Raw genomic sequence first — 24,231 nt, 5'->3', positions numbered from 1 at the left:
CAAAGCAGGCTCCAGGCTCTGAGCTGTCAGCACAGAGCCCGATGTGGGGCACGAACCCCCCAACCGTGAGATCATGACCTGGGCCGAAGTCGGATGCCCAACCGACTGAGCCACCCAGGTGCCCCTAGAGATGACTTTAAAAAAAAACCCCGTGAACCTGAAGTTGTAACTTGTGACTACCTTAGTCACGGAATGTCTTAAATTTCGATCACGTCTCTCAGTTAAGCTTAGAATCGAATCAAAAGGGAGAAATGGCTAAAAAGAGGGGCACCGGGGTGGCTCAGTAGGTCAAGGATCTGACTCTTGATTTCAGCTCGGGTTATGATCCCAGGGTCGTGGGATCAAGCCCCAAGCTGGGCTCCACGCTCAGCATGGAACCTGCTTAAGATTCTCTCTGTCAGTCAATCCCTCTCTCTCTCTCTCTCCCTCTGCCCTTCTCCTCTGCTTGTGCACTCTTTTCCTTTCTTAAAAAAAAAAAAAGAAAAGAAAAAAAAAAGAAATTGCTAAAAAGAAAAGAAAATCCCCAGGCCCCACATGGATCATGGAGGCACTTATGTCAAGGCCCCATATCAGGAAACCAAGACTTCATACCTAACCTAACTGTAGTTTTAACCCTCCCAGGGATGTGACCCTCAACCAGTCAACCTGGGATTACCTGCAGCACTAGAACATTTACGGATAGACTCCTTCTGTTCCCCCTTAGGGAGGTGACCTTACCTAAAACAATACACTCTTTGCTAATAATTTCCTTCCGCTACCCCACCCCCTGCCCTTACAAACCTGTTTCTACAGCTGGAGAGAGCTTTTTTCTGTTCGCTAAGTGGGATGCTGCCCGATTCATGAATTGTTCAGTCAAGCCAATTTGATATTTTCAGTTACTCAGATAAATTTTTGTTATTTCACATCCCTAACCCACAGGTGAGAAAAAGGGGACTTCCAGAGAAGTAAAATAACTTGCCCCGAAGCCACCCGGACAGAAGTTGGCGGCATCTCGCGCCAGGGCAAGGAACAACAGGTGGGGTCAGCGTCTTGCCGGGCTTCCCAGAACCCAGTGGGACTGCCCAGGGCCTCTCAAAAGCTCAAAGGACCTGCTAGTTTTGGGGCTTCCCCGAACGATCCCTGCCCTGCCCCCCAGGAACCTTAGAGAGCAGCTCTGTGGAAAAAAGGAGGCAGAAAGTGGTGTGGAGGAACTACTGGTCTTTAAGAGGTTCTTCAAGAGAGTGTGACTTTCTCTTAGACAAGACTTGCAGAGGGCAGGAGAAGGAAGAGGGAGGTGGCTGGCGGAAATGATTCCTGGGAAGAGCGGGGGCGGCAGAGGAGGGAGAGGGCGGCTTACTTAGTTTAGTCTTTGAGGCCACAAAGGAGACAGGCGGCAGGGGAGATTGGAAATCCAGCCCCCCACTAAGCATAAGAGGGGTGGGTGGGTGTCGTGCAAATGGAAGGAAGCCACCACGGACCACTGCTGTAGGAGGGAACTTGAAATCAGCCACCAGCCGGGAAGACAGGACGAAAGGGCACACAGACACAAGAAGGATCTAGACGCATGTAAGGTGGACAGGTCCCTAAGCTAAAGGGATTTGGAAGCTGCCTCTGTCCAAGAGGTTAAAGAGCTCACATGCACAGGCCCGGGTGTCCAGCCTAGAGAGACCAGAGGGGAAGCCAGGGAAAGATCTGGAAGGACGGGCGATGTGCAGCTGAGGGGCTGCTGCAGATGGTCTGGACTTCTCGCTGCAGCAAGAGGCTGGAGACTGGGGGAGAGGGCACCTGGGGCAGAGACTCCAAGGTCAAGAACAGGTCAAGGGTCCCTTGATCCTTCCCGTGAGGGCAGTGGCTCGGCAGTAGCAAGTGTCTAACAACACAAATGATTTGAATCAGAGCACGTTTCACGCAGGAAGGAGCTCATCTGTGTTGCCACAATCTTCACCCCTCCCCGCCTCGCACCCAGGAGGGTCACTTCATTTCTATGACCGGCTGGCTCACGTGGGTGCCAGATTTTTGGCCTTTGAGACACCTGCATTGCCACCTTTGGAGACCCCAGGTTGGGGGAGGGGACGAGAGAGGAGGCTGGTGTCCCAAGGGCCCCTAACTTTGCCCAATGCCCTCTCCTCAGATGCTGCTCCTTGGTACCACGTCTGTACGGGTCCTCGGGGAGGGACTGTTGTGCCTTTAGCGTCTCTGGTACTGCCCATAAATGTCAACAGCGCCCTCTAGTTTTTGTAACAGTCACACATGCCTCCCTGGAAGTAGGGGTGAGATCACTCTAACTGAGAGCTCCTGGAACCCCTCTTTGGTGCTGGGGAAGTGACTTCCACCCCTGCCAGAATTTTCTCGGCATAGAAGCACGGAGACACAGAAGCCAGTGGCAATGGCTGTTTATTACAACAATGCCCCCAAGTGAGGGAGAGAAGGGAGGGCCCAAGCCTGGAGAGGTAGGCAGCGGGTACGTGTGAGCAGGAAAGTGTGGAGAGCCTCCACAGCCACTGGGGAAGTGGCACTTAATCTTCAGTAGAATATACTCAGAGAGGGAGAGAGACTGGGGGAAATCCAGCCACCAGAAGCTGGCTGGGGAAAAAGAGAAACACTTTGGGCTGGGGGGGTGGGCAATGGACGGCCGGGTGCTGGAGTAAGGGGCCCAGATGCCACTACCTGGAGCCCGTTCCATTGGCAGGGAATGCAGAGCCGAGAGCAGTAAGGAGTGCCCTGCCCCTGAGCCCGGAGCCCCGCAGTGGTGGTGGTGGGAGCCAGGCTCTTGGGGCTCCCCTATCCCCACATGGTTGTCTGCAGCCACTGTGGGGAGGAGAGAAGCAGATCCAAGGACGGCAGGGAGGGTGGGGCAGGATGGCTGGGGGAGCAGAGGGCAGGGGGAGCCGTGAGTACCTGGTTCAGATTCAAGCGAATATAGCCAGTGTTCTTGGGGTCCATGGATAGAAAGTACACTGTTTGGGAGAGGAGGCAAGGGAAGGGGTTTGAGAGCCGAGTCTGGGGTCTGCAAGACCCAATCCCAAAGAAGCAGGAGGTCAGAAAGGGCATCAGAAGCTGTCCCTTGCTGCCTCCAGGCTAACCCTCAGCCCAGGAAGGAATTAATGATAAGAACTCCAAGCCTCGCCATGAGCCACACACAGAGTGTCGCCATGCGTGAAACTCATATGTTCTGTGGCTCCGTCCTATGAGGGCAATACTGTTACTGCCCACATTTTATAGATGAGAACAGAGGACGGAGGCACAGAGAGATAAAGCGACTTGCTCAAGGCACACAGCCAACAAGTGGTGGGGCTGGGATTTGAACCCAGATCATCTGTGCCCTAAAGAGGGGGATGGTTTGGGAGCAGGGCTCCTCATGTGGGCGTGTGGGAGGCGGCCAGTGGTCCCCGACCCACGGTGGGGAGTGGGCAGATGACTGACTCACTGAACATGGCCTTGAGCCTCAGGAAGCAGCTGATGAAGCTGTCAAAATCCACGATCATGTTATCGTTTGCATACCTGGCCACCAGCACCTGCATCACCTTGTTATTCAGCTTGATGCCTGGGAGAGAGAGGAGTGCGGAGGGGGAGTCCAGCCCCCTGGCCACCGCGTCCTCCCTCGCTGCCCCCAGACCCTCTCCCCTGACCCCCTGCTAACCTGCTTTCTCAATTGCCAAGCGCATCTCATAGGAGTTCAAGCTGCCTGAGTTGTCCTCGTCACACTCTCGGAAGATGTCCTGAAGGGATAGACAGAGGGAGTGTGCATAGCACGGTGGTGGAAATAATGAAATACTTCAGTATAGTTAACCTACAAGGACTACCCAAGACCCCAGCGCTGCCTACCCTGGCCCCGGCCCTGAGCGCCCAATATTCCTGTCATCTAGTGACTGTAGGGGGCCTCTGGCAAGGGGAGGGGGCTAAGACCGGAGTCAGGGGTCTGAAAGACCCACTCCCAACTGGGCCCTCTGCACCAATCCTTTAAACTGGTGATGCCTGGACTATACTGGTTGTTAGTCTGACTAGCTAATGCACCAACACTCCAACAGATCCTGTCCTCTGTGTGTGTGTGTGTGTGTGTGTGTGTGTGTGTAGTCAGGGGCTCCCGTTCTAGCATCGTCCTTACTAATCCCCATCACTCTTGAGGACCTCCCTTTCTCCCCGCCATAAACTGCCCCTTCAGTGTTTTTTACCGTCCATTTCTTGATTTTTTTCCACAGGATCTGGAACTCCAGAAGCCCCAGCTTGCCAGAGCCATCTTTCTGGGGAGGGGGTGGCAGTCAAGGATGCCAGAAGAGGGAGTGAAGAGGACATCTTGGGGCCAGGGAAGCAGAGGGGTTCGCTGAGTGGGAGACAAGAGACCCGGGGATCTTGTGTGGTCACTATGGTAACAGCCAGAAAAACTGGCATCTTTTGCTACCTCAGAGCCTAATCCCCAGCAGGAAGGAGGGCATGACTGGCCAGAGCGATGGTCACCTGGGGGCCAGGCATGGGGGTAGGGGTGAGGGGCGGGAGAGCACTGGACAAGAAGATACATCCATGAGGTTGACCATACAGCGGCACACATCCAGGCCGAAGCCCTGGGTCCTGAAGTTTCTGACTGTGAGGGAGAGAAGGGGCAGGAAGAGAGAAGGAGTGAGTGGGGCATCGCAGGGGATGCAGGGAGTGGCCCAGGGTGGGTGCAAGCTGCAGGAGAAGGGTTGTGAGTGGCAGGGTAGGGGTGGGTGGAAGACTCACGTTTGGTGACCACCTTGTTGAGCAGCTTCTGTAGCTCATACATGCCTATCTCCTTGTCCTAGGAAGGGCGACCATAAATCCCAGCTCTGGCACATTCCCCCCATCCACCTGCTTTGGGTGCCCAGCCCTCAGCCTCGTACCTCTCCTCCTGCCACTATCCCAAACAAATGTATGAAGTCCTGGTCTACATCATTCTCACAGAACTTCTCCTGGAGGGAAAAGAGTGGGAAAGGGACCCAGTCGAGAAAGTTCCTTCACACTCCTCAGATGCTTCCTCTGGTCCCTCGACCCCACAGCCTCCCCTCACCTCCTGGAGTAGCTCAGCACAGTTGGCTTCATCCAGTTCCCTGCGCAAAAGTGAAGGAAGGTTCATGGTTATGCGGGATCAGGGAGACAGGGAATTTAGTGGGGTGCTTGTGGGGAGATCATGTCGTGTATCTGAAGCAGCATGGAACAGATTCCATGGGATCTGGGTTCTGATTCTGGCTTGCTACTGAGACTCCCCTTCCGTGTGCCTCAGTTTCCCTGACTTAAACTAGGGACAGAGTTGGGGAGGACCAGATGACGGTCCCCTGAGCTTGACATCTTACAGCTCTTGGGCAGGTGGTCTTGGAGCAGTGAGGTAGGGCTCCTCACCAGGACTCGCTGTGCTTTTCTGTGAAGACCCGTAGCAGGAAGTCGGCATCTCTGTGTGGCTCAAAGGTGGAGGGAATGATGACATATTCCCCCGGAGGCAGCCGGAGATGACTGCTTACCTCCCGCGAGTTAGTGAAGATCTCTGAGAAGCCATGGTCCTGATACTTTATGAAGAAGTCCTTCTTCAAGCGAGTATCCTGGATGTTCTGAAACTATATGTGCCTTGGAGGTGGGTACAGGGCTGGCATGTGAGTATAGGCAGAGAGAGGGACCCCAAAAGTGAAGCTTACTTGGGCAAGTCTCCGGGGGAGGCATTACCACAAACTGACCAGTCCTGGATACCACCCAGCTGGCAGGTAACCAAAGTATCCCCTGCCCGACTCCCTACTCCTTGATCTCCTGCCCTGACTCCCATCCGGGGCCCCAACGCAGTAGAATCCTAACCCAGTAGCCCTGAGAGCCCTTGGCTGAATTCTACCCCTTGGCCATCCACATGCAGCCAGAGGTGGGGCAGTGCCTGCCCAGAATCAAGCCCATGTCTTCTGTACCTCCTTTGGGACCTAGGAAGAGAAGAGAGAGGAAGGCCAAACTCCCAGGATGGTGAAAGGGCTCAGGCCTGTAGAAGTCAGGCAGTGTGTGTGTGTGTGTGTGTGTGTGTGTGCACGTGTGCACATGTGTGTGTGTTGGGGGTGTTACAGCGGGACACTGGTGGTGGGGGGGGGGGGCATGGGTTCTGACAGCCAAAAGTCCTAACGTTAACATTAATAATCCCTCAGTTTTGGACAACAAAGCATAGTTTACACAAAGTTTTGCCAGGGGGAAGTTTTACCCCTGCAGGTTAAGGATAGGAAACCGAATCCCAGGAGGTGAGGTAACGTGCCCAATTTCACACTGCTAAAAAGTGAAAGAGCTAGGATGAAAGTTGAGGAGAGCGTTTTCCAGAACACGAGCGTTTTCCATGGAACACTTATATCCTGCAGTAGTTAACAGGTGATTATTGAAACTGACCATTGAACACAAATATATTTGTAAAAAGGTGAGTTAAACCAAGATAAGTAGGTTGTAAGGGATCCTGGGTAGCTCAGTCAGTTGAACGTCCGGCTCTTGATTTTGGCTGAGGTCACAATCTCACGGTTCATGAGTTTGAGCCCCACATTGGGCTCTGTGCTGGCAGCACGGGGCTTGCTTGGGATTCTCTATCTCCTCTCTCTCTCTCTCTCTCTCTCTCTCTCTCTCTCTGTCCCTCCCCTGCTGTCTCTCTCTCTCTGTCTCAAAAATAAATAAAATAAACAAAAAAGATTAAGTGGGTTGTTGCCCCGTAGGGATGACAAAAACCCATAGCTGATGCCCTGTAGAGTCCCAGGTGGGAGGTAGAGTATATACCTTTCCTGAAGGACCACAGCTAACCTTGGAAATATATATATATTTTAAATGTCTTGAGTGTTTCTTTATTCTTTAGAGAGAGAGAGAGAGTGAACGGGGAAGGGGCAGAGAGAGAAGGAGACACAGAATCTGAAGCAGGCTCCAGGCTCCGAGCCATCAGCACAGAGCCCGATGCAGGGCTCAAACTCATGAACTACAAGATCATGACCTGAGCTCAATTCAGACGCTTAACCGACCGAGCCACCAGGTACCCCTAACCTTGGAAATATCTTCAGGCATGTCTGGTGTCTGTTAACCTGGTGGGCTCCCAGCCTAGGAGGAGGGCAAGGCTTGTGTCTCTTTTTTTTTTTTTTTTAAGATGAAGTATCTTATAATTTTTAAATTGTTTTTATTTATTTTTGAGACAGAGAGAGACAGAGCATAAGCAGGAAAGGGACACACAGAATCCAAAGGAGGCTCCAGGCTCTGAGCTGTCAGCACAGAGCCCAATGCGGGGCTCGAACTCGTGAACTGTGAGATCATGACCTGAGCCGAAGTCGGACGCCCAACCGACTGAGCCACCCAGGCGCCCCTTGTGTCTCTTTTTGTTCACTATTGGACCAGTGGAGATTGGACTGGTGGCTGGCATACAGTAGGTGCTCCGTAACTATTCCAACAAATTGTCATTTATAGGATTTCGCAAAGCACAATTTCAGAAATGTGGTCAGGGATATCTCTTGGCTGCTGGAGTCAACGCTCTGGGTGGTGTGTCTGGGCGGGTGTGTGTGTGTGTGGGGGGACACCTGGGGACCATGTGAAGTCTCAGAACATCTGGGAATCAGGACATAATCTGCTTCTGAGCCTTGGGTGTGTGAGCTTCGGCAAGTAACCTCACCTCCCTGGCGCTCTGTCTCCTTCCTCTTCTTGGAAGGCGTTACTATTCATTAAGGCCTTTGGCAGGGTCTTGAAGGGGGTGAGGCCAGGAGAGGGAGCAAGAGTGGCTGGGGGAGGTGTTGGAGCACCCACCGAGTAGATGACAAATCCAATGGTCTGCAGCTGGGCTCCGTGGGGCCGTGCCCGTCGCCAGTTCTTCTGCATCAGGGCCACCAGGCAGGTGCAGACAACTTCGTCGTCCTCTGGGTCGTCATCCCCCTCCGGGAGAGAGATCCTGAACTGGGGGTTGGTCCAGAATGTGTCTGTGGAAGAAGCAGGTCAGGATGGCTCTGCCCTTCCCAGGGTGGACCGGCTTCCCGGCCACACGCCTGCCTCCTCGGCAGGGCCTCGTGGGATCTGCCGGTCCCCTGACCCCTTCGCGGACCCCGAATCCCCTCACCCACCGGGGTGGTTCCTGCAGCCCCCCGCGGTGCTGCCCCGCCGCCAGCTGCCCTCGCAGAAGGTGGTGTGCCAACAGCCCCCATCGTCCCAGGAGAGCGTGTCAGGCGTCAGGTTGCAGATCTCCAGGAGCGTGAAGTTGTCCAGGAAGTCTTGGTAGGACATCCTGTGGTGGAGGGCGCGACGGCTAGAGCCTGTGGCACCGTCGCACCCGGAGGCTCCCCCTCAGAGCCTCCCCATCAAAGGCAAGGGTGGGAGGGCGGCAGAGGAGATGAAGGGACGGGCGTGGGGGCAGAAGGAAGCCCACCCGAGCTGCACTGACCAGAACTCCCCATCCTCCCTCTTCTGAAGCAGCTGTTTCTGGGTTTCTGGGGCCACTTTGTCCCACTCGCTGGCACTGGATCAGAGACAGGAGGTGGAAGGAGAAAGGCAGGGCTCAGAAGGTATTTTGTTCCTCCCCCAAGGGATTCCCTCCCCACTGAACTCCGGCCACTGGGGGTCCTGAGTTAGAGGGAAAGACACTAGTGGGGAGGGGCTGGTCCTGGGACGCCAGCGGGTCCATCTGTGACACTGCCTGGCTCGTGGGCCGGCCGTGCGCTCTGCCCCTCACCTGACAGTGCTGCTCAGGGGCACCTACTTGTCACTCCAGGCTCCATTCCACTCGATCCGGCCCCAGGGATTCCGGACCCGAATCAGGGTTTCCGTCCTGCCTCTGTAGAAGACCTGGCGGAAAGGGTGTGGTGACAGGGGTGTGGCTGAAGGTCTGGGGCAGGAGGGACTGTCCTCCTTGTTCTGTGTCTCCAGGTAGGGTGCCCTTGGCAGACTCACATCATGGAGGCCGGTCACGGAGTAGGCGTGCCCTTTCACTAGCATCCTCTGGGTCATGGCCTCCAACTCACTGTCACTGGTGACCTACAGAACAGAGAGGAAAGAAAGGAATTCAGGATCCGGTCAGATGCACCAGGGCACCCGAAGAGATGTGAGCACTCTTGGGGTCCAGGGTTTTTTTTTTTCAAGTTTATTTATTTTGAGAGAGAGAGTGACAGAGAGAGAGGCAGGCAGAGGGAAGGAGAGAGAGAATCCCAAGCAGACTCCGTGCTGTCAGTGCGAAGCCGGACTCAAAACTCCATCCCATGAACCGTGAGATCACGACCTGAGCCAAAATCCAGAGACAGACGCTTAACCGACTGAGCCACCTAGGTGCCCCCTGGATGGCACAGTCGGTTAAGCGTCCCGACTTCGGCTCAGGTCATGATCTCGCGGTTCCTGAGTGCGAGCCCCGCGTCAGGCTCTGTGCTGACAGCTCAGAGCCTGGAGCCTGCTTCCGATTCTGTGTCTCCCTCTCTCTGCCCCTCCCTTGCTTGCACTCTGTTTCTGTCTCTCAAATATAAATAAACATTTAAAAAATCTGTCATTTCAAGCCTGCCATGTGAATGGATTCGTGCAGTATGGAACTCTCTTGGTTTTCCTCATGCAGCATAATTCCCTTGGGATTCACCCAAGTAGTTGCATGTATTGGTAGTTCATTTCCTCTTATTGCCGAGTTATATCCCATGGCCTCTGGGCACCGCAGTTTAACTATTCACTCTGTGAAGGACATCTAGACTGTTCCCAGTTTCTGGCTACTATGAACAAAGCCGCTATGAACATTTGTGTGCCGGCTTTCATGTGCTTCTAAGTCTTCGTTTCTTGGGGTTACGTGCCCAGAGTGCAAAGGCAGGGTCGTACGGTTCCACCTGGGGCTCATTTATTTCTTTGAATAACTATTTGCTGGGTGTCTCTTGCATATGCCAGGCAGCATCCTAAGTCCCAGGATCCGGCAGTGAATGAGACAGGTCACTGCCCCCATGGAATACGAAACTGTCGGGAGAAGATAGGCTGGGAACAACTATATTGATAAGTAAGACCATTTCAGATCACAATACATGCTGGGGGGAGAATAAAAACAAAGTAGAAAGCAAAGGGAGGTAGGAGCAGCTGATTTAGAGTGGGAAGTAGGGAAGAGAGGCCTGAGGAAGGGGCATTTGAACTGAAATGTGAATGAGAAGAGGCTAGTTGCGCAGCTACCTGGGGGAAAGAACCATCTGGGTGAAAGCAACCGCAGGTACAAAGGCCCTGAGGCAGGACCCAGTATGGCTTACTTCAATGCAGCAGCCCATGAGGGAGGATCGCTCTATGGCCTTCCTAAGAATCCTCAGCAGGTTCCGAGGGGGCTTCTGGAGTTGGAGGCTATAGGTCACGCCCCCTGTGAAGTCTTCAAAGCCCTCTACTGTGTTGCCCCCCGACAGTGCTTCATAGGACCCATTCAGCCTGTGGGCACAGAGAGGGCACTTTTATGCTCTGGGTTAGAGATGCCAGCTTGGACACGAGAGGGTGTGGTGAGGGCAGGAAGGGATGCCCTGACCTCCATCTGCCTTTTCCCCTGAGTCAGCTGCCCCCATAGCTGCCAGTTGTCGGGCAGGCTTGGAAGCAAGCCCAGGCTTGGGGCACTCACTTGGCATATGCCTTCTCCAGCAGGGCACTCCAGAACTCAGCGCGCTCAGCCGAGTGCACGAACACCAGCTTGCCATTCTTTGTGGGCAGCCGGTCATCCACCACCACATCCATCCATTGTCCAAACTGCCAAATCTGTGGGCAGCAAGGTGGACCTCAGTGGGGCTTAAGACACGTGTGTGCCCCCGGCCACCCTACAAGCACATGCGTGCATACAGGCACACACCCTCACACCCACCCCACCCCCGCTGCCGTATATGAGAACTGTGTTACACGAGCACCTCCTGGTGGCCAGGATCAGTGACACGCCAGTGTCAGAGAGCCCACTCCCCAGAAGGGCTGAAAAGTGAGTGAAAAGCTATGAAAAGCCTGAAGGTCACCCCAAGCCTCATCTCCAGTTTCTGCCTTGGGCCCCACAGGGACCCCACCCACATTTTGACCTTGGCTGGGCTTTAGGATTTTAAATTTGGAATTAAAAAAATTCTTGTGATTCTCAGAAATATTTTGCGACACGGGCAATGTGTCCACACGTCGCTAAGTTTAAAGAGCAGATTACCAAAACTATGTGACAGTGACTCCCAATGTCATACACACGCACACACATTCACACACATGCGTGTTTCTACCAACAGGAAGAGACAGAGAGGGAGAGGGAGAGAAGCAGGAGAAGGAGGGCCACCAACAACAGATCATTATTATTATTTTCTTCGAGGGCTTTAAAAAATTAGCTTACGTGATTTCTTTAGTGACCAGATATTTCTCTGATAATTAGACAAAAATCCACCCTAATAAATGTCATTTTTCAAAAAGAAAAAATGTAACTTCAAAGTAAATATAATTCTTCTTCTTCCTCCCTACCCGCTTTGTCTCTGTCTCTGCCACACACACACACACACACACACACACACACACACCACAAAACAACTCTGGCTTTCAAATCATCCTTCACCTGAAAATGGAAAATTCCTGCATAGTTTTTCTTGAAGCTCTGCCCTTTGGGTACCACACGGTACAGTAGTTTGGGGCAGGTGGTGAGGGAGCCAATGGCAGCCAGCAGCCAGCAGTCCCCTGGAAAGACAGGAAGGGGGTTGCCTCTCCTGTACTCCCAGGAACTGACTCCGTGGCCCCCTCCCTTAGCCCTGTCACTAAGAAGTGTTCAGGAAGGAATCTAGTAGGGAGAAACAGGGCTGAAAGAACAGGCTCCGGGGGGAGGTGAGCCTCTTTACCTTCTGTATTACAGAAGAGATTCACAAATTAGAGCTGGATGCTTTTGTTTTCAGATTTGGGGAGGAGGTATTTGGCTTTCGTCTTGCTTCTCACTCTGGGATCTACTTTCTTTGGGAGAGAGCCAGTTTTCTCCCCCCTCCCCGCCCCCCCCCGAACAAATCCAGTCACCTTCCCCCATGCCCTGCCTCCTTCTACTTCTACGCCATGATTACATTAGTGTAGCAATCAAGACATCTCTCCCTGATATCAGTCACATAACACCAGACACCCAAGGGGCTTAGTCTGTAGCCCAGCTAGGTCCCCGGGGCTAGGCATTGATGGGGCACAGGGGCAGTAACTCTGGTTTGAGGTCACCCATCGAGTTCTCTCTCCTGGGTATCTCAGATGTCCTGGGGTGGCCGTGGGGCAGGGCGGTAGCCTGAGTGAGTGTCCTGGGCCAGGCTGAGGCTGAGGGGCTCTAGGAAAGCTACTGCGATTACCAATGGCTTCCTAGTTGCCTGGGGTACCCTTAGGGGGAGGCAGAGGGTGGGAAAAGGAGGGTTAAGGACACTCCAATCCTCCATTGCCAAAAGGACACCTAAATAGGGAGAAGCCAGGTCACTTCCTGTGGCCCAGTAAGCCACGGTGACAGACACGGGGCCTGAGGTCTCCTTGGTTTCTGCCCTGCCTACAACTTGCCCCTTTCTCTGCCACAAATACGACAGAACTCAGCCCCAGAGGAAGCCCATGCTGGTCTGATCCCTGAAAATGCGATGAGGGGTTTGGTGGAATCCTTCCTTAAGGAGGAAGATATCCCTTGGGGTTGTCATGGGAGCCCATGGGAGAGGGGGCTGAAGAGCCTAGTGCTCCTTTACTTAATACGTCAGACTAAGGAAGTTCTGGAACCGGCACTGGCTTAGAAATATGTCCACAAGCTCTTTGACAATCCTCTCAGGAGGTGGAGTCTAATTCCCTTCCCTTGAGTGTGGGCCAGATTTTGTGCTTGCTTCTAACAAATGGAATGTGGTGGAGGTGACCGCGTGTGTTCTCCTGAGACTAGGCGGTAAAAGGCATGATGGCTTCCTCTTTGTTCTCTCCCTCATATCATTCTGTCTGGGGAAATCCGTTACCATGTTGGGTGGACCCTCAAGCGGCCCAATGGAGAAGCCTACGTGGAAGGGAACTGAGGCCTCCTGGCCCGTGAGTGCGCCATCTTGGAAGTGGATCCTTCAGCTCCGGTGAAAGCTTCAGGTGAGCACAGCTCTGCCTGACATCTTGACTGCAGCCTCAGGGGAGACTCTGAGCCAGACCCACCCACCTATGCTTCTTCCAAATCACTAACCCACAAACACGGAGATGCTAGATATTTGTCGTTGCCCGGGGCAGTTTATTGTGTAGCAATGGGTCACTAGTATACCACCCGACTTACTCCCAGACCCAGCTAGCAGCGGGAGGGGCTGGGATCAGACGGTGGGGGGGGGGGGGGGTAACAGGAAGAACATACTTGACAGTCTCATCCTCTCCACAGAAACAGAGGGGCAGGGAAGCAGGAGAGGTTGTCTGAATCTAGGAGTCCCAGCTTCCCATCCTCAAAAGACACTCTGGCACTCCCCCTACCTCAGCCTTCTTCCCCGATTCACCCCCTCCCCCGACCGGCTTTTTTGCTCCTCACTCACCAAGGACACCCTGGCAGATGTCTGTTGGACTGATCCCATTCATAATGAAATGAGGATTGCTTGTGATTTCCTGCAGTAAAGGAATAAAGGTCTTAGAGGGTCCAGGACAGGACGTGCCCCGCTCCCCTCCCCAGAACCTCCATCTCGCCATTCCCGGGGCATGATGCCCACCTCCAAGTTCTAGGGGAAAACAGGGTGCAGGAGGGCACAAGACCAGTTTGACGTAGTTGTCGGATGTGATAGCAAAGGTCACAGTGTGTGACTTTCCCAGGGGTTATCTGAGAAGTTTTGCTTAAGCATGTCCAGAACTGTCTCCAGCCCTGATGGAGGTGGAGACTAGTCCCAGGGCCAGGATTGGGGAGGTTGGGAGATTGGAAATTTCAAAGTGACTGGGACATTGTTACAAACAGCCCTCCACCCCGAAGATGAGTCATGCCTTCCCTCCCAGTACCCACACTGGGCCTCTGCCAGGAGATGTTCTGCACGCTTTTGGAGTTGGGACCCAGATCTTTGAAGCCCAGGGACTTGGGTTCGGCAGGGAAAAAGGAGTCCTCGAACAGCTCCCCCTTCCTCAGACAGGTTGCTTTCAGGTCCTCAAAGCTCTGGTTATGGAAGTTCTGGGCGTTGTGGTGTTGGCCCATGCCCTTGGCTTTGAGTCGGCAGTGGGTGATGTGAGCTGCCATTCCCTGATTGGTGAAAACCGCCTCCGCTTAATAATGAAAAGACAAACAACCCAATTAAAAAATGGACAAGGGATCTGGACAGATTTCTTTTTGAAGATATGACCAACACTCATATAAAAAATTGCTCAACACCACTGGTCGTCAATGACAAATGCAAATCAAGGCCACAGTGATACACCCCTTCGCACCAGCTAGGATGGCTATAATAAAGAAGACTGATAATAACAAGTGTCGGCAAAGATGTGGAGAAGTTGGAACCTTCATACTTTGCTGGTGGAAATTTGAAAGGGTGCTGCCACTTTGGAAAATGGCCTGGCTCTCCCTCTAACAGTTAAACATAGAGTTATTACCATATGGCCCAGCAGTTCCACCTCTAGGCATATACCTGAGAGAAAGGAAGATATATGTCCGTACAAAAACTTGGACACAAATGTTCATTGCATTATTCACAATAGCCAAAAAGTGGGAGGAGACCCCAAATGTCCAGCAGCTGATCAATGGGCACAAAAAATGAGAAACAGACATCCAACGGAATATCATTCGTACAAGGATATCATTCAAAAAGAAATGAAGTTCTCATCCATGCTACGACATGGATGTAGGTGAAAGAAGGCAGTCACAAAGGGCCACCTATTGTATGATTGATTTATATAAAATACCCCAAATAGGCCGATCTACATAGAGATAGAGAGTAGTAGAAGGATGTGGTCTGAGTCAAACAAAGCCCAGTTGGTGCCAGGGCATGGGAGGAATGCATAGTGAGGAAAAGAAGGGGCAGCTACAGGGAAGGGCAGGAGGGTTCTGGGGTGTCTAGAGGTGAGACCCAGATTGAGCACACAGGGGGCTGAGTTCCACAGAGGCAAGAGCAGGGGGTCTTAGCTATTCGTCCTCCCTTGTTGACAGACAAGGAGAAGAGTTCCAATTGCAGAGCTAACAGTGCCGAGTGTCTGCTCTGTGCCAGGCACACCAGCCCTGAGAAAGATCCATGCAATACCCTTAATTACTGGAAGAGGAAGCAGGGACCTGGAGGTCAAGGAATTTGCCCAAGGTCACGGGGTGAGGGCTGGGCATGGGTCGAAGTCTGACTGCAGATCCCAAACGAGGCACGTGTGACCTTTTCCTTTTTTTTTTTTTAAATAAAAAATCTTTTTTTAACGTTTATATATTTTTGAGAGAGAGAGACAGAGCCCAAGTAGGAGAGGGGCAGAGAGAGACAGAGGCACAGAATCCAAAGCAGGCTCCAAGCTCTGAGCTGAGCTTGAATCCATGAGCTGTGAGATCATGACCTGAACCAAAGTCAGATGCTTAACTGACTAAGCCACCCAGGCGCCCTGACCCATGACCGTGACCTTTTTCTGATGCTACCTCCTAGAGGGAGGCGCTTCTCCTCAGAGGGAAGTCCTGTGGAATTAGCACCATCTTCCCATCTTCACCAACTAAGGGGATCACGGGCCACTTGTGGCTAAATTTATCTGAGGCCTCTTTACTCTTCACGCTACCCCAACCAAGCCAACCCATTCCCCTGTCCCACATCAGCGTCTCCTTGGGACTTCTCTAGGTCCGGTAACGCTCCTGTTGTCTCCCCCTGGAGCCTGACAAACCCAAACCAGGCTGCCACCTAGAGGCCCAGAGCCTTCCTGCACAGGCAGCCCCTGTTTCTCAGCTGTACCAGATCCTTCTTGCCTCTGTGCCTCCGCCCGGGGTCATTCCTGATCCCACGCACACACCTGGCCCACTGGGGACAGTCCTGCTCAGTCTTCCAGTCCCTGCTCAATGCCATCTCCTTGGGGAAGCCCTCCCCTAACGTGCCCAGGCAGAGTGTGGGGCCGCTGTCACGTCTAACGCTTTCCTTTGTTGTGACACCCGTCACTGCCTGCCTGCTGAGTTGACTTGTCTGTGAGCTCTCAAGGGTGGACATGGGGGCTCCTCTGTCCACTATTAGGTTCCATCTGTCTCTTGGGGAGCCTGCATGGCTCAGGCAGGTAAGCATCCGACTCTTGACATCGTCTCAGGTGATGATCTCGCGGTTCATGGGTTCGAGCCCCATGCTGGGCTCTATGCTGGAGCCTACTTGGGATTCTTTCTCTCCCTCTCTCTCTGCCCCCCCCCCCCCCCCCATGCACTCACTCTCTCTCTTCTCTCAAACTAAGTGAATAAACTTAAAAAATAAAATACAATGGGGTGCCTGGGTGGCGCAGTCGGTTAAGCGTCCGACTTCAGCCAGGTCACGATCTCGTTGTCTGTGAGTTCGAGCCCCGCATCAGGCTCTGGGCTGATGGCTCAGAGCCTGGAGCCTGTTTCTGATTCTGTGTCTCCCTCTCTCTCTGCCCCTCCCCCGTTCATGCTCTGTCTCTCTCTGTCCCAAAAATAAATAAACGTTGAAAAAAAAATTAAAAAAAAATATACAATGAACTCCATCTGTCTCATAGAGCACCTGCCCCAGCAGGGGCTCAGAAATGCTTTCAATGGATGAATGAATGAATGAATGAATGCCTTGCATTGCACTGTAGTGATTTTTCATCTATGCTTGCAAATCTATGTTTTCTCTCTCCCGTCCTGACCCCCAGCTCCCTGTCCCTCTTTGGTCCCTGATTACTATACACTTTATTTATTATTTGTCTCCCTCACTAGAATGAAAGCTTAGGAAAGCAGGGGTTTTTGTCATTTGTTTGCTGCTGCATTGGCACATAGTAGGTGCTCGATAGACGTTTTGAATGATGTTCCCCAGTGCTCCTAGAAGGGAGGAGCATCTTAGTTTCTCCCTGTGAAGGGATAGATGGTCATGTGGCTTGTCCCTGGGACCCTCCACTCCATTAGGGAGAATCCCCCCGAAGAGCTGACCCCAGAGCAGGTGCCTGGTAAATGGAGGGACCTGCAGACTCCCACCCACCACTGCCACGGGCCATGCCTGGGCTGGGGACAAAAAAGAGCTCACCCCAGCCTAGGGAAGACAGAGCGTTGGTGCAGGCGATGAGCAAAGTCCCTGACCACAGCATAAAGGCTTCTCTGGGGTCCCTCTTTGGGGTCCCTGGGGCCTGGAGTTTCCTGGCCCCCACTGAGAAAAGTCCATTGGCTCTAAGGATTAGAATGAGTTTGCTGAATAGAGACTTGGGACCCTGTCTTTTGCTTCTTCCACAGAGCCTATGGTTTGTGACGAGAAGATACTAGGCTTCTCCCCCAGGTGTAAAAGTAACTAGCACCAGGGAGCCTGGGTGGCTCAGTTGGCTGAGCGTCTGACTCTTGATACCGGCTTGGGTCTTGATCTCGGGGTCGTGAGTTCAAGCCCCGCACTGGGCCCCAGAGCCTACTTAAAAACAAAAAAAGTAACTAGCACTTACAGAGCAGTTATAAAAATAATAGTTAACAGCGTTTGAGGACTCAGTGCGTACCTGGCATGGTTCTAAATGCTTTACCTGCATTACTTCAGGGAATCCTCACAACGCTGTTGGCTGGGTTTATTATTATTATGTCTCCCTGCTACAGGGGGGAGAACCAAGGCCCAGAGAGGTTGAACTTCCTCAAGGCTGGATACCTGGTGGACAGCAGAGTCAGTGAGGGTCACACCTAGGCAGGCTGGTCCATGCTCCTACCCATCACTCGCGGCTTAGGCTTCCTCCACTTTCCTATAGCCTCTAGGCGGTCTTTGTGAAGTCACCTCCCTTTAGGCAGCTGATTCCTCTTTTGCAGCCCTGGGCTGCCCCATACCAGAGTGGATAGCTGTGTGACCTCGGGCACGCTGCTTTATGTCTCTGAGCCTTGGTTTTCTCATCTCTCTAAAGAGGCCGTCACATCCTACCTTGCAGGGTGTTTCAGGATTAAATGGTGCAACAGACATGAAAAAGGCTGGCGTTCACGAGACGCTCAGAAATTGTGGGTTGCCTTCTCGCTGACCCGGCTGGGTAGCCAGTATTTATGGAGTTCCTCCCGGGATCATATAGCACCCCTCCTCCCTCCCAGGACTCAGTGATCATAAGGATGCAGGAACACTTGTACTCTACGTGTTGGGTTCTTCTGTGAGCCTGTCTGTCTCTGCTGCTCTGTTTGCGCTCCTTGAAGCAAACTGTAGCTCGTCTCAGCCACATCTTTGGAGCATGTATTCTGTGCCGGGCACCGAGGAGTCAGAAGCGAACCCACCCCTGCATGGAGCTCTGAGAGGACCCTCGTCCGACTATCCTCAGGTTCAGCTTCATGGGCCACAGAGGCAGGGAGAAGGTGCCAGGGAGAGAGGCCGCCAGGTCGGGTGGGATAATTGGGAGGTTCTTGGGGAGAGTGACTGCCCCCTTTTCCCTCCTCTAAGTTCACTCCACTCCCCTAAGGTAGGGTGAATAAAGGGGTGTGTTGGGGACGCAGGGGAAGAAGTGGCTAATTTCTTTGCTCAAAGAGCAGGGGAAAGACTTAGAGGGAGGCCTGTGGTGGGGGGACAAATCTTGGGGGGTGAAGAAGGGGTCCAGATGAAGAGGGTCCAAAGAGGCAGGTGGCAGAACATCCCTGAGGGGGACCCTCAAGGGGACACGCCCCTTCCCTGGGGGGTGCCCTGGTCCGCAGAGGTACAGGAATGGTATGAGCCCATCAGCGCCTACCTAGGGAGTACAGCATGCTGGTGGCTAGTGTGATGCTTGACAGTTGAAGGTTCTAGGTGGGGAGGGGGAGGGGGAGGGGGAGGGGGAGGGGAACCCCACCCCCACCCAGAACTCTTCCAATTGCAGTGGGAGTCCCAGGGCAGTGGCATCCCTGAGGACTGGTTTTGTCTCATCACCTGGCCCTTACCCAGTGTCGTCAGCAGGGCAGGAACGACTAGGCCCATCTGACCTACATCTAACTTAGAGCCTGCCTGGAGGCCTTAGGGCAGTGGTCCTCAACCTGCGAGATAGTGCCCCAGGGACCACTTAGCAATGTCTAGAGACATTTTTGGCTGTCATAACTGGGGACCAGGTGGGTGCTACTGGCATCCAGAGGGGAGAGGCCGGCGATGCTGCTAAGCGTCCTGTAGTGCTCAGGGTGAGAGACCGGGGGTGAGCGAATGGCCCGAGGTCATTCAGACAGTGAGGTGAACCGCTCTGTGCCCTTCCACTACGAGGTCGCCTTAGGTCAACTCTGACTTGGCTGCCCCCCCCGGCAGTGAATGTACTGGGCTCCCCGGCGGGTCTAGAAGGACCACAGGAGATGCTGGTGTCCAAGAACACTGGAGAACCCCAGGGGGCAGGCCAAGGCTGTGATCATGCCCTCCGATCATCACCCAGCCTGAGAAGTCACTTCCCACCATTCTGTCGCCAGCTTCACTTCCTGTGTACCAAGTCTCCCGGGTCTGAGCGTGTTACTCAGCTGGCTGGCGGGGAGACTTACACAGACACACACTCCACCACAGTCGTCACCAAAAACGTCTCCAGAGGGGGTGACAGACTCGAGCCCTGACGGGTGGGCTAGGGGCATGGGCAAGCAGAGACACAGACAGACAGATAAGCCTGGCGGTGGGAAAGACAGGCAGATGGCCAGAGCAATGCAGTAAAACAAGGCATGAGGGGATAGGAAGCTCTCTGGCCCAGGGGTGTCTAGACTTCTCAGGGCACTTTGGAAGAGGGAGGACTGGGTTTGGTCTTCTCCTCGGGCTAGCCCTACGCCTCCAGGGGTCAGGCAGACGGTGAGGGCCGGGGAAGCCAGGATCTAGGGTGCCCTGTATAGCAGAAGCCAGCTACCCTCCTAGGCTGGGTGCAGCGCTGAGCCCTTCTGCCGGCTGGGATTGGCTGCCTTCCACCCTGCAGAACAGCCTAGCTCTGCCCAGCACCCCTCTCCCCAGTGCTGTCTCCCTCAGGCCCTGAGGTCAGGTCCCCAGGCCTGCCTACGGAGTCCTGCTCCTGTAGCCTTCTCACGGTCTGGTCTTTCTGGATCAAAAGGCCAGGTTTTCTGGGATGGGGAGGGGTTCTCTCTGCTCCCTGAGGTTTATTTTTCTAGTGGCCTCTGGGGCTTCCCTCATACAAGCCTTTCTCACAGATAGCTGTGACAGTGGGGTGTCTGGTCCCTCTCGGCTCCTCGACTCCAACTTTTCAGTGGAGACAGGAAGATGGGCTCCTGTGGGTCTGGCCATCAGTGGACCGTCTGGGGAAGAGGCTCATCTGCTCCTAGGGAGCCTCCAGTCCGATGGGAGAGTCACCCTCGAGGGGACATGGCCTCTTCCCTGGTGGGGGGCGGGGAGGCCCTGGTCCGCAGAGGTACAGGAATGGTATGAGCCCATCAGCGCCTACCTGGGGAGTACGGCATGCTGGTGGCTATCATGGTGCTTGACAGTTGAAGGTTCTGGGTGGGGAGGGGGAGGGGAACCCCCACCCCCACCTAGAACTCTCCAAGTGCAGTGGGGGTCCCGGGGCAGTGGCACGTTTTAATAGCTGCCTTCCTCTTCTGTCCTCCTTCCCACTGTCCCTCATAGCTGGCATGGTCAGTAACCTAGCCGCTTTCCATCTGCCTGGGCCCTACCCGCTGCCTATAGGGTCATCTTCCTGTGGAGACGGGAGTCCCAGCACCCCTACCCCGGGGGCACCTCCACCGTGCTGGCTGTCCTCACCGCACCGTCCAATCAGGACAAGTCTGAGTCCCTCTCCTCCAGCCCAAGCCTTCCAGGAAGGGGTTGGCCCTGACACCCCAACTTGACCTTTGTATCCTGAAAACCTCTTCATTTCCGAAAGGCAACTTCCCACTGACATGGCACTCTCCCTGTGTGTCTTTGGGTCTTCACAAGGCATTCTGTGTCTCCTTCTCATACAGACACCGGTTGCAGTGGATTAGGGACCTACCCTATTCTAGCGTGACTTCATCTTAACCGTTTACTTCTGCAATGACCATATTTCCAAATAAGATCACATGCTGAGGTACTGACTGGGGGGGGGGGGTGGTTAGGATTTGAACACGTCTTTGGGGGGACGCAATTCAACCCATAACACTCTCCTTGGCATGGTTAGGCCACTGGCCTGGCTGTCATGTCTATCCAGGGGAAAGAGTGAACTCTTTGACATGAGAAACCCTCCCTCTAGTATAGTCTTTCCAAGAGCGTATGACTGTCGAGGAAAGGGACTGTCGAGTCGTCCCTGTGTCCCCCCGCCCTGCCTGGTGGAGTGCTGACTACAGAGCAGGTGCTCAGGCCGCTGAATGGAATCATAGAGTCCTGTTCCAAGCCGACCTCGGACAAGTCTTCCCCACCCCCCTTTCTGGGTCTCTCAACTTCCTCATCTATAAGAACATTAATTACAGTTAATTAAGTTCTTATTATGTGCCAAATGCTGGGCTAAGAACTTTCCGCTTGTTTAATCCTTAAAACAGCTCAAGGACGTTATCATTATCCTCACATTACAGATGAGGAAAGTGAGGGCCAGAGGTGACATAATAAGAAATACACACTTGGTCTCTGCCCCTGGTTCCTGGGACAGGACTCCTGAATCCCCTGGAGTTTTGTGAGTGACAACAGCGTCTTTTGTTCTAATGAGGTCACTCCTGGAGATCTCCTGGATAGCCTCAGGATGGGGGCTGATGGCCAGAAAAACCAAGCCGTGATTAGAAACCTGGAACTTTCAGCCCTACTCCTCATTCTCCAGGGAGGGGAGAGGGGCTGGAGATTGACTTAATCATCAATCAGGCCCAATCTGGAGGAAGCCTCCAGAAACATTCCTAAATATGGGGTTTAGAGAGCTTCTGGGTTGGTGACCACATTTACGTGCTGGGAGGGTGGGGCACCCCAACTCCGCAGGGACAGAAGCTCTTATGCTTGGGACCTTTCTGATCTCACCTTAGGTACCTCCTCAACCAGCCACTCACTGGTGTCCTATAATATATCCTTTTACAAGAAACTGATAAATGTGTCTCCCTGAGTTCTGCCGAGCTGTCGTAGTAAATGATAAGATTTTTAAAAATCTTTATTTGGGGGGGCGGGGCAGGGAGAGAGAATCCCTGGCAGGCTCCGCCCTGTCAGCCTGGAGCCCTGTGTGGGGCTTGAACTCACATACGGTGAGATCATGACCTGAAGTTGGACACTTAGCCAACTGAGCCACCCAGGCGCCCCTGTCATAGCAAATGATAAAACCTGAGGAAGGGCTATAAATCCTGATGTATAGGCAGTCGGGCGGAAGCACAGGTGACAACCTGGGCATCTGATGCTAGCTCCAGGTAGACGGTGTCAGAACTGAGCGGAATTGTGGGACACCCAGCTGGTGCCTGGATAGTTGGAGAGTCGGTTGATGTGGGAAAAGCCCCCTTGCCTCTTTTGGTGTCAGAGCATTTCGTGTGTGAGGACATCAGGAGCCTTCCTGTTCAAGAGGCACCATACAACTCGCCCAGCGTCACTCAGCCGGTAAGTGGCTGAGCTCGGACTTGAACCTAAATCCTCAGCTCTTGCCCATTATCTTCTGCCGGCCCCAGCTGGAAAGGGAGGGAGGAGAGGCGGACTTTGGGGCTCCCTGTGGCCTCCTTCCGTGACTCCACCGTCGCACCTCGAGGATCCTTTGTGGCACCCAGGGTGAAGCCGGACCCTCAACCCCGGTTCAGGAATTGTTTGTCAAATGAGCATGTTGTGATTTCCCTCTCTGACCTGGGTTCTGCCTGTGAGGGGGCACCAGAGGCAGGGGCTGGGTGGTTGCGGGCATCTTCCTGTATTACAGTCTCCCACCTCGGGGCCGTGCTCGCCCCAGGACCTGTGTTCAGTTTGTTGTTTCGGCATCATCTGGAGTTTCACAACTGGCAACACTTGAACCTGGCTTTGGGCTTCGTGAGGTGGGGTTAGGGGAGAAGACCCTGTAAGGTGGGGTTAGGGGAGACCCCGCCTCGAGGGAAGCCAGGCAGGTGAGGAATTTGGGGGTCTAGGCTGAGGTCTGTCCCAGGCCACACTGCGCAGCTAACGGGGTTTTCCAGGCAAAGTGGTGCTGTGTCTGCCCACCTGTACACAGAACACGCTTCGGGGGAGCTGAGGGGCCTTCGTGAACCAAGGTGCTTGGTTCAGCACCCCCCTAGGGCCCCCTCTCAATCAACACCAGTGGTCCTTCCCCAGTGACCCAAAACACACCTGGTTTCTTCCTTCCTCTGTTTTGTTCCAAAGAACAGATCAGAACCTGTGGCACCTTCACAGGACCCCAGGCATCCAGCCCCAGAATGCTTCCCTGCTTGCCTACAGCCTCTGCCAGTGAGTCCTTACCTGGACCCCAACCCCTCCCCGTCTGTTCGCTGCCCCTTAACCCAGTTCCCCAGCCTTCCTTCGCCTTCTGGACTTTTCTGTCTGACCTGATGAAGGGTCGCCCCACTGCCCACCGCCATTCCCAGCCTCCCAACACATGCTGGGAGTGTTTCTGGTTTAATCCAATGATCCTGGGGGAAGGCATCTGGTACCACGCTGGCCATTTTGGCCTTAATAGTTGTGGGTTCTTGTCATTCCTCCTCTTTGGGTGTCAACCTTCTTGGCTGAACAGTAAAAAGTTTGAATAGGCAAGATAGTCCTGATCTGGGGCTCTCATACCACCCTAAGATTTTTTTCACCCTTGTCCTAGCAACCCTGCACCCAAAGTCATGTTAGCAGGAGCAAGGGACACGAGCGCCGTGTGCCCCAGGCCCCTCAACTCTGAATTTGGGATAGGGCTTCTTTGAGGACTCAGTCAACTCAGAGAAGGTGGTCAGAAGGGTGCTGGATCTGTCTCTGGCCTGCCTGCCGGGCCGTGGGCTTCTACAATCAGCCTTGCTGCTATGTCGCCAGCACCCAGCTCAGGGTCTGGAGCACAGGAATACTTGAGGGGGTTTCATGGAGGGATCAGGGGCTGCTGTCTGAGGCCTCAGAGGCCTGCTGCGCGTGCTCCCTGCTTGAAATTCACAGCCAGTTTCAGCCCACCTACCGGCCGGCGCTCTGCTCCCCAGCCCTGGGACTCTGGGGACCCTACCTGGAGGTCCACATTTCACAAGACTGTGCATTTGCCGTACCTGTGAGGGCTGAGGCCTGGGCCGAGCTGCTCACGGCGGTCCCCCCAGGGAACACTGGCCTTCCAAGCAGGGGACATCTGTCTGTAGCCTGGGAGTGGGTGGGCCCCACACCGTGTGCCTCCTGCCCCCTGCCAGTGCCTGGGCAATCTTTCACGGGCTTTTTGCTTTGCTATCCCTGCTGTTGGTCGTTTCTGGTCGACTATCCG

The 24,231-nt window shown here is 53.9% G+C and overlaps 1 protein-coding gene and 2 long non-coding RNA genes across 5 annotated transcripts; 2 read left to right on the top strand and 1 right to left on the bottom strand.

Moving 5' to 3' along the window:
* Nucleotides 1-2,178: 2,178 nt before the first annotated feature.
* CAPN11 (calpain 11) lies at nt 2,179-20,386 on the bottom strand. Of its 3 annotated transcripts, none has more exons than XM_045498391.1 (22): nt 20,323-20,386; nt 13,856-14,109; nt 13,401-13,470; nt 11,468-11,586; nt 10,520-10,653; nt 10,167-10,335; nt 8,854-8,937; nt 8,663-8,748; nt 8,348-8,422; nt 8,031-8,191; nt 7,720-7,889; nt 5,880-5,891; nt 5,332-5,543; nt 5,003-5,042; nt 4,836-4,904; nt 4,696-4,753; nt 4,494-4,558; nt 4,152-4,220; nt 3,620-3,698; nt 3,481-3,523; nt 2,878-2,936; nt 2,179-2,787 (listed from the first exon to the last, which is right to left on the bottom strand). In XM_045498391.1, the coding sequence occupies exons 1-22, from the start codon at nt 20,351-20,353 to the stop codon at nt 2,261-2,263; spliced, it is 2,586 nt and encodes an 861-aa protein (XP_045354347.1). In that variant the 5' UTR covers nt 20,354-20,386; the 3' UTR covers nt 2,179-2,260. The 3 variants fall into 3 exon arrangements, with proteins under 3 accessions (XP_045354347.1, XP_045354348.1, XP_045354349.1); XM_045498393.1 differs by having other exon boundaries at nt 2,651-2,787; nt 3,407-3,523; XM_045498392.1 differs by lacking the exon at nt 5,880-5,891.
* LOC123608436 lies at nt 4,928-7,165 on the top strand. Its single transcript, XR_006717233.1, has 3 exons — nt 4,928-5,062; nt 5,359-6,321; nt 7,122-7,165. It is a non-coding gene; the product is annotated as an uncharacterized LOC123608436 (long non-coding RNA).
* Nucleotides 8,355-9,064, top strand: LOC123608437. The gene is made up of 2 exons (XR_006717234.1): nt 8,355-8,468; nt 8,830-9,064. It is a non-coding gene; the product is annotated as an uncharacterized LOC123608437 (long non-coding RNA).
* Nucleotides 20,387-24,231: the final 3,845 nt, after the last annotated feature.

The sequence above is a fragment of the Leopardus geoffroyi genome, chromosome B2, assembly GCF_018350155.1.
Source record: "Leopardus geoffroyi isolate Oge1 chromosome B2, O.geoffroyi_Oge1_pat1.0, whole genome shotgun sequence".
NCBI lineage: Eukaryota > Metazoa > Chordata > Mammalia > Carnivora > Felidae > Leopardus > Leopardus geoffroyi.
Note: the sequence above shows the minus strand (reverse complement) of the source record. Positions and strands in the feature narration are given on the sequence as shown.